Genomic DNA, 10,487 nt, shown 5'->3' on the forward strand with positions numbered 1-10,487 from the left:
CNNNANTNNNATATCTTAAAAACTACTANACTATTTACTATATAACCTTAATAGAAGCTATAGAGTATATATAAAAGCCTAAATCCAAATTATTAGAATTTATTATTAAGTGGTTGTTGAGATATTAAGGTGCGATTTTTCTAATTTTTGGTGGTGGCTAGCTCGCTTGTGTGGCCAGCTCGCTTGTGTAATACGTTATAGGTAAAGGCATAATAATAAGTGGGAAGATTTCTATATATAGTTAGATAAGAAAGTTATTAAAAACCACCCAATTATAGAAAAGGCTATAAGTTATATTAAAGGATTTAGAGGAATAATTAGAGGACTAGAGAAGTAAAAGGTAAATTTTAGTACCTGTAAATAAAGTTGCTACGTTTAGATTAATACGGCAGAGGTTTAAACTTAAGGACGAAGATAAGCTAAGAGTTAACCTAAAGCACTAAGTACACTATACGCTATTATGGATTGTATGTATAGATAATATATATAATATATATAGAGCACCTAAAGATAAGCATTGGAAGTACTTAGTAAGGATATATTAGGCACTAGATAAGTAATAGTATAGGAATGCTAAGTATATATATAGATGGCATCTAATAGAAGTTTAGGAGTTAGGCAACTTAATACTTTAATTAGGAAGATTCCTTACGGAAGAATGCTTAGATGGATAATAGTAGTGGGAATGCCTAGAGAATATATATTTATGGTATATTAAGGATAAAAAGTAAACTAAGTATTGGTTAAGGACGGACTAAGTATAAATAGGGTTAAATAGCTAATAGTTAGGAAAAGAGGAGGCCTATAGGACTAGAGGGAACTAGTAGTAGAGCCTTAGACCCTTAAAGGAATTTAAGGACAACACCTAAATTTATAAGTAAAGTGGCGAGATTAAAGGTTTAAGGTATTAATAGATAGTAGAGTAACGCGGAACTATATTTTGCTAGCAGCAGTTAAGAGAATAGGGCTACCTTATAGACAGAAGGAGCAACTTTACTTATTAGTTATAATCTTAGGAGATCCGATAGCCTATAGAGGAGACATTATTAACTTAGAAACAGGACCTATTTAGATAACTATTAAAGGGAGATAAATTAAAATGTCTTTTAATATCCTACTATTAGGACGGGATGCCTTAGTTACAGGAATATAATCTAAAGATTGACTAGATTATAGGATAAGTTAATATTAGAGATACTTAACGCCGTAAAATGCGATAGTAAACTAAGTTAGTATAGTACTAAGTTGGAGCGATATATAAGGAAACTAAGAGAGGGTTATTCTATGTACTAAAGAGATACTATAAGTATGGTAAGAAACTATAGTTACTAGAAAGTAAAAAGTTAGCAAATTATATAGTATAGGACTATAAAATAGAGTTAGAACTAGAAATAAGTCTAAGGTTCTTTCTAACCTATAAGCTTATATAAGAAGAATTAAGAGCACTTAAAGAGTTTGTTTAGGAAAACTTATAAAAGGGATATATTAGACTATTATAGTTATTAGCAGGATATCCAGTACTATTTATACTAAAGAAAAACGGGAAACTTAGGTTATGTATTAACTATAGGTAGTTAAATAGCATTACTTAAAAGAATAGGTATCTTTTACCCTTAATTAGCGAAATCTAAGATTGGATAGGTAATACGCAAATCTTTACAAAGATTAATTTAAGATGGGTATATTACTAGATTAGAATTAAGGAAGGCAACAAATAAAAAGCAGCCTTTAGGTTAATAGAAGGACTATATAAACTATTAGTTATATAATTTAGGTTAATAAATACACTAGTAACGTTTTAAAAACAAATTAATAGTGTGTTAGGAGAACACCTTAATAAGTTTATTATAGTATACCTTAACGATATTATTATCTACTTAATAACTAAGGAAGAATANNNNGAATANNTTAAATNGGNNTTANNGAGACTATANNAAGAATAGATNNNAGTAGNNATTNAGAAATNNNAGTTCTTTANNAGNAAGACCGATTTTATTAGATTTATTATTAAACTAGGTTATATTAGTATAGACCTAAAGAAGATTAAAGCTATAGTAAGTTGGTAAGAACTAGGAAACGTAACGCAGTTAAGGTTATTTTTAGGATTTTATAACTACTATAGGAGGTTTATAGCATAATGGTTAAAGAATATTAAACCCTTTACTAGGCTTATAAAGAAAGAGGAACTATAGGTATAGGGAAATAAATAAAGAAAACTATTTAAGGAATTTAAGGAGTTGTTTACCTAGGAGTTAATTCTTAAGATCTATTAATTAAAGCTAGATATGGTTATGGAAACGGACGCATTAGACTTCGCACTAGAAGTATGCTTGCTATAGAAGTATAAGGACATATAGCACCTAGTGGTATACTATAGTTGGAAAATAATACCACTAGAGTTAAACTACAACGTCTATAACAAAGAGTTGTTAGAAATAGTTGCAGTACTTAAGGAATAAAGAGCACTCTTATAAGGCGTAGAGAAACTATTTATAGTTAAGACGAATTATAAGAACCTAATAGGGTTCCTAATAATAAAAGAACTTAATCGTAGATAGGTTAGATAGGCAGAGATACTTATAAAATACTATTTTAAAATTTAGTATACTAAAGGAACTAAAAATGCAAGAGTAGATATACTTAGCAGAAAAGCTAAACTATAAAATAACGAGAAACTATTAGGAGTAATACTACACAGAGATAGTAATGGGTTAATTAGATATAATTACCCTAAGCTAGTAGTAACTCAAGAGGATAATAAACTAGAAAGAGTCTATAAGATACTAGAGAGCTTTTAGGTATAAAGGATTCTAGAAGCATAGCTAGAAGATTTATAGATGGATATATACGAAAATTAAGAAGTAAAGTACATCCTAAAGAGCATAGCAGAGTATTTTATGGAAGATTTTTATAAGGGGATAACTTAAGGGTATAACGGAGCAATAGGCTTAGTATTAAGACTTTAGGAAGAATATATTATTAACGGAATTTGGGGTATAGCTAGAAAAGTAATAAAGGAGTATTTAGATTTCTAAAGGAATAAACTAATAAGGCATAAGCTATATAGAGGGCTATAACCTATTAAAATACTAGAAAGACTATGGGAGGTTATATTATAGGACTCTATTATTAAGTTACTAAAGTTAAGAGATCCTATTACCAGATAAGAGTATAACGTAATCTTAGTAATAGTAGATAAGTTAACTAAATGGGGCTACTTTATAGCATATATAAAAGAAATCTTAGCAGAAGATATCGCTAGAATCTATATTAAAGAAGTGTTCGTAAGATATAGAGTACTAAGTAAAATTATATTAGACAGAGATTTAAAATTCATAATAGTATTCTAGGAGGTATTCTTAGCGGAGTAAGGAGTTAGAGTAGCAACTTTTACCACATATTACCTGTAGATAGACAGTTAAATAGAAAGACTAAATTAGACGCTAGAATAGTATCTAAGATATTATATTAATTACGCATAGAATAATTAGGTATTATTATTACTAATTATATAGTTTATATATAATGCAATACTATAAGAAGGAATAGGTATATTACTATTTAAGGCAAATTACGGATATAAGCTAAGAATATTATTGTTACTATAATAAGTAAAGAAAACGAGTAGTATAGCTAAAGAAAGAATAAAGACGTTAATAAATTTTTATATAGACCTTATGGAATTAGTAAAAAAGGTATAAAAGAGAATAAAAAAGTACTATAATGCTAAGAGATCTAAGGGACCAGATCTTAAGGAGGGAGATAAAGTATAGCTACTATACAAAAATTTTAAGAGTTAATAACTAAGTAAGAAGTTAGACTACGTTAGACTAGGACCTTTTAAAATTATATAGAGGATTTTACTAGTTATATTTAAGTTAAACCTACTAGCTAAAATAAATATTTACCCTATATAGCATATTGTAATACTAGAGCTAGTATATAGAAATGTTAAGCCATTAGTCTATAAAGCAGACACGTATAGAGGATAAAAAAAAAGACGAATAGTAAGTTTTAAAGATTGTTAACTATAAGGACATTAACAATAAAATATAGTATAAGGTTAAGTAGATAAGCTATAATAAGACTATCTAGGAACTACTATAGAATCTAAAAAACGCTATAAGAAAGGTACAGGAGTATTAGAAGAGATTAGGTTAGGTAGTATTAATAAAAAAGGATTACTAAAAAATAAGTCACCTAAGGGGGACCTAAGAAGAGTAGTTGCTAAACTACTTAGATCTGTTTCCTTCTTAGTTAAAAGAGAATCCGTTTTTTTATTACTAAGTTCCTATAAACCTTATTTTACTAGTTTTTACTCCTTAAAACGAACCTTCTTACAACCCTTCTTAAGACGGATTAGTTGAGTGGACGCCGCAAGACGAGAATTAAAAGCCCGTTGCTAAGCATCGGCGGCCTCTTATTTAGCGTTATGAGAATAATATAGTTCCGCTAGAGTAACAAACAGTTTATTATCTAGCCGCGTAGTAGTAGATTAAATATAAGACCCTAAGACAAATTAATTAGGGAACTAGACGACTATTAAGGATAATAGGTTATATATATTTAGTATTAGAGATAGAGCAAACGTCACAGGACGAATAAATATTTACTTTAGTACACTTTAAGTAAGAGGACGGTTGTTATAAAGATAGGTTCGCTAACGCAATATAAACTAACCCCTTTTTTAAACAACGAGAACACGGAGATAGTATAATTTTACTAAGAGACAATATCGCAGCGATAGTGCGAACATGACGAGCAGTCGAAGAAGAAGAAGAAGCTTTAGGTATAATAAGCAATAATATTAACCAAATTAATTAGATGGATATTATACCTCTAGTAAACAACTTAGAGATATTTAGGATCTTTGAGGACAAAGATAAAGAGGAGGGAGATAGTGTTACGGACGCTTTAAGTACAATATTATAACTACTAGGAGAGGAGTCGGAAGAAGCTAGTTAGTTAATTTAGGCATAGTCTAAGATAGAGCTGATAGAACTATATAATGAGGAATAGTAGCTAAGGTTATATAATGTAATCTGTATAATCTAAAGGATCTATAGGATCTATAATAGAGTAGATAGAGTATACGTACCTTACGTATAAAGGGGATTTCTTAGGAGTATGGTTGTGTATTTAAAGGACCACAGTCCCTACCTAGATAGTTCTCTTCTTTATAGTGAATCTTAGAATACAATTAGAGTTAATCTATTAGGCAACTACTCCACTAGTTATATTTATATCGTTAACCATCCCATACCTATATACCTAGCCTATTAACAAGTCCACCGTAGCATTTCCTATAAGGCTTCGTTATAATAAATAGACTAGTAGTGGGAGTATAGGAGGTACTAGAATTAGTTAAACTATAAAATAAGGGGTAACTAAGTTACGTAGTTAGTTATATTATAAGTTTAGAATATAAGAATATAAAAATATAAGAACGTGGGATATATTAACGTACTAACGTACTAATATACTTAGTACATTTCTTAGGCGCAGTATTATATATTTAAAGGACTATAGTCCCTACCTAGATAGTTCTCTTCTTTATAGTAAATCTTAGAATATAATTAGAGTTAATCTGTTACATAACTACTCCACTAGTTATTATTATGTTATTGACTTCCTCTTGCCTATATACCTAGCCCATTAATAAGTCTATCGTAGTATTCCCTACAAGGCTTCGTTACACTTTAGAGAGAGAAAATCCTATAAAAGCTTAACGTAAGTTATTAATTATAAGCTTTACAGTGTGTAGGTATATAACGAGTAACTTAATTATAAATCTATAGAAATCAAGTGGTATATATACATATAATGGTGGCAAGAAGACTGCGCTTAGAGTCGGCAATAGGTAATAGAAATAGGTAGTAAGATGTAGGTAGTAAGATATACAAGGTGGTGAGTCACAAGGTAATATAAGCCTCGGTAGTCGGTTACACACACCCCTAGATTTAACGGTGTAGTTAAAGCAATAGAAAATGAAAATAAAGGTAGAGGCCGTGACAAAGTAGGAAATTTAGATATAATTTAGGAGTAGCAAAGGGATAGAGCAACCGTGACGGATATTGCGAATATTAGAAATATTGTGGATATTGAATGGAAATTGCTTCAATTATATCTGAGATATCGTCTTAAAGTCTTTGTAGTGTAGTGGGTTGATCTATATTCGAGGTAGCCATTTAAGCTATAATTGAGGTAGATCTTTAATCTGTAATCGAGGTAGTCAATTAATCTATAATCAGAGTAGATCTGGGAAGCTTCTTAATTGCATTAACGTACTTATAGAAGCTGCTTAATCGCATTAACGTGCTTATAGAATTTGAATAGAATTTAACTAGTACTAAACATAGCAGTATTACAGGTTGGTGTTGTAGAAGCTAGGGTTGCCTTAGAATCAAAATCAATTATAGATTCTATATTCTCTGCTACTAGTTCTTTTATATCTTTTCGGACTTAATCGACTATGCGTTTAACTTAAGGTATAGATAAGATCATTTTATCTATTTGCTTTTAAATGTCTGAGTTTAGTTCCCATCCTTAAAGGCGCCTCTGCTTAACAATGTAGTAGCAGTCGTCGTATTGATATGTGAGGCTGTCACGGAGTGAGCACAAGCGGTGATAATATATAGCGAAGTAGGTATTATTAAGCTATGTACATGAACTGCGTGATGAAGTCAAGACGTTGCGTAAGGAAAGAAGGTAGGGAAACGGGAAGAAAGGGCATATATCGTTGACTTGGTTGCTTGGTCAACACGTGCATGGGCAGAATAGGGTTCAGGTCGTGGTCCTGGCAGAACTTGGCAGAATTCGGTGGAACTTGGCAGAATATGGCAGAATGCCGTAGATTGCCGTTAGATTGCCATCAGATTGCCGTCAGATTGCCATTTCGCGGTTGGTCTCTAATTGCTGAGTTGGTGGAAACAGGTGGACGTGTGCAAGGTGTTACGGGGGTGTCCCGTGACAGAGGCCGCATATGCATTTCTTATGCCATGTCGAGTTGGAATTGGAATCTAAATTGTTTTATAGAGTTACAAATGCAGAGTAATTGGCAGTAGTAGTAGGAGATGCTTGCTGCATGCGGTAGTGTTCTCTAAATTCTTTAACCAGATTAATAATAGATGGGGCGGCTTTATCCTTCCGTTCTTTCCGAATAAGGTCTACTTTTAGGGCTCCTACGAAGCTAGAAGAAATAGGTTTAATTGCTCGAATCAAATCGTAACGTAGTCTGAATCCTTGTACGTCTAGTAGGTCTAACTACTCCGCAAGTTTATAGATATTCCGCCAGCTGTTTAACCATTTGTCAATGCTCTATGTTATATTATCCCTTGCACCGATAACTCTGTCCGCAAAGTAGTGGCTCGTGCGCAACCAACTAGAAAGCTTTCTTTGTAGGCGGTTAGCGTTCTACTAGGAACACTAAAATAAATCTTAGAGGGGCTCTTATAAATAGGCCAAACTTTAGATATTAAATACAGCACTAAGATGGTATGGAATCGCAAATCTAATAATAAGGACTTTGTCGCATAGACTTAATACCCTAAATAGACGATATATAGCCGAAGAAGAAGCCTCCTAAGCCGTCAGCATAGCTTTAATACTTATGCATCTTGATTTTAGTATTCTCTTGCACGGACCACCTTCTTACGGACCCCATCGATGCAAGGGATAGGGTTTTAAAGCCATGTATTAAATAAGGACGTCGTACTTTTAACCTGAGGTGGTAGGGGCAAGTGCAGTCTTTAATGCTTAAAGCCGTGCGTGTACTGTATCTAGGCCGTCAATAAGGGGAAGGTAGGCTACCGATGTAGAGCGAACGATGTAGTTGCTAATATCGTTTATAGCCTGTTCTCGCTTCTCGTGTATGCGGAGATCGTCTTTGTATTCGGCGTATAGTTAACTATAAACAGCGAATTGGTTTTGGTCTAGCTAGGCTATTAATATGGCAGTGGGTAGTACGTCCCTTGGTGTGGGTCGATGTACTGCCATACCTTATTAGTTTTAGCAGTGTCTTGGATGATAAAGAACCATTGAATCCAATTAGATGGCTTGTTAAGGATGAGGTTGATTTTTGATTCGGTAGAGGTCGTCATTTTTAGAATTTTGACAGGTCAAGAAGGGTCCAGGTCAGGGTCCAGCTAGTGTCTTGGCGTAACCTTATTTGGACGTTCCGAACTTTTGATTTGATTCGTCAGTTCGTTCGTCGGTCGGTCGTACGGTCGCGGGTACGGTCGGTCGGGTTCGGTTCGATCGATGTTCGATGTTTGACTTGATCGATGTTCGATGTATTCGATGTTCGATGTTCGATGTTCGATTTGATCGTCCGATCGTTTGGTAGATGAAATTGTAAATCTATGGAAATCAAGTGGTATATATAAATGAAATGGTGGCAAGAAGACTGCGCTTAGAGTCGGCAATAGGTAATGGAAATAGGTAGTGAGACGTAGGTAGTGAGACATACGAGGTGGTGAGTCACAAGGTAATGAGCCTCGGTAGTGTCACGGGACTCACACGTTCTCACGTCTCTGCACGTTTTGACGTTCTTGACCCGTGCTCACGTTTCGTCCCGAGACACCTACGCACGTTCCCCTACAACCCCTATTTATACCCATACCTGACCTGTTCTGTTTCTGCATCCAAATGTCTTTGTATCAACCACGCATAGTTACGCGTACGTAGCCTTCTTCAATTACTACCCCGTTTAGTACATTGTATTCCAGCTCGTGCCCACTTCCGTAATAGGTAGTCGGTTACATTAATGCTTCTTTCCATCTCTTTTATATTAATTAGATTAGATTAAACTGTTTAAATAATCATCCTTATTAGAAAGATTGTATTTATATATTAAACGTAGTATTAGCTTTAGATATTTTGCCTATATAAAGGTTTTACCCTTAAGCTCTATAGTAATATATAGTAAATAATAGACGTAAAGAAACGTAGAATAGGTAGGGCCCTCGCTACTACTACCTATGGGTTATCCTATTATGTTATCTATTATATATTCCCGCTTAGCGTGAAAAAAAATCTAAAAGGATAAAAAGAAAAGAGTAAAAAATTTCTGATGGGAGTGGGACTCTTGAGGTATATTAGCTTTTTTAAAGTTATATTGGGCGGAGTACCGACCGAACCCACGCTCGTTTCCGAACCAGAAATCGTTATAAAACCTTAATCTGGCGCCATAACCAACCTAATCCCTATTAGTCTACGTCTATAATTATGACTGTTAAACCCAGTTAAACTCACTCGGCCATCCCACCGTTCTATGGAGAAAAATATATTAAAATAATATAATAGGTTTTGCGGCACCTTCGTGAGATAAATCTGGTTTTGACCACCCATGATAAAGGATTTAGTGGCAGCGTGGTTACAGGTCGGCTAGACTACGCTAAAAGGTCGGCCTACTATAAGCGCTAATGCACAATCCCTGTACAGGGCAGCCTCAACTTAAAATACAAAGTCATGGGTCAACCAAGCCTAAATCGCTTATCCTACTACACGACTTACCTCTTAATTAAAATCAACTATTATAAATAACTAGTTATAATATATTTAGAATATATTTAGAACATATTTAATATATATTCTAATTTAAAATACTTCTTTTTAGTAATAATTAAAATAATAAAAATTTAAGCTATAAAATAGTATATTAGAGTTAAATATAGCTATAAAAGTAAATTAAGTTCCTAATATATTTTAATCTAATTTAAAATGTATTCTAATTTAGTTCTAAATATAGTTCTTTTAAATATAAAGGGTAAAAAATATTATAAATACCCTTAGAATTTATAATAGTTTTTATAAAATATAAGGTCTAATATAAAGAGAGTAAATAGCTTTTAATAAAAGTAAAATTAATATTTATAAATATAATATAAATAGGTATAGAACTAGTTTTTAAATATATTTAATATTTAAAAGAGCTATAATCTAAATCTATATTATATTTTAAGTTATTCTTTATAAGATTTAAAAAATTGTAAGGTATATTTATATTTTAGTATATATATAATTAGTTATTAATATTAGTTCTTTATAGTTACTAAATGTCGATATAACTCTCTTTATCAACGTGCACGAATATCACTTGTAGTGGTACGTATACGGTGTTAAAGTTGGTAGTTAATTATTGTCTAGAAGTAAGGGGTTGCTCCAAGGTCAGGTTAGCTAGCCTCGCTTTGTGGTCTCGTGACCATATTACATAACTAACGTTCCGACACTAGAGCAACTCTAAAAAGAAGGCTAATCTACTCCAAAGTTAAGCTTACTTCTAGACTATTTATAGCGTATACGTAATAGCTAGAGATCCAATTAATACGCAGTAGCTTCCACGCTCCTTTTGTAGGTCCGTAATCATATAACCCGTGTTACGGCTCGTATAAATGCCTCTAAACTAAAGCTTATAGAATACTGTATTACGAAGACACTAAGCTAAGGAGAAGAAGAAGAATTGTTAGGGGTAGCAGGTTAATATATCG

The 10,487-nt window shown here is 32.8% G+C and overlaps 1 protein-coding gene across 1 annotated transcript; it reads right to left on the reverse strand.

Moving 5' to 3' along the window:
• Positions 1 to 7,943: 7,943 nt before the first annotated feature.
• On the reverse strand, positions 7,944 to 8,099 carry K441DRAFT_549635 (uncharacterized protein; the record flags this gene model as incomplete). The annotated part of the gene is made up of 1 exon (XM_067643018.1): positions 7,944 to 8,099. One exon carries the CDS (start codon positions 8,097 to 8,099, stop codon positions 7,944 to 7,946), a length of 156 nt encoding a protein of 51 aa, XP_067506422.1.
• Positions 8,100 to 10,487: the final 2,388 nt, after the last annotated feature.

The sequence above is a fragment of the Cenococcum geophilum genome (assembly GCF_001692895.1).
Source record: "Cenococcum geophilum 1.58 unplaced genomic scaffold K441scaffold_11, whole genome shotgun sequence".
In the NCBI taxonomy this organism is placed as follows: Eukaryota; Fungi; Ascomycota; class Dothideomycetes; order Gloniales; family Gloniaceae; genus Cenococcum; species Cenococcum geophilum.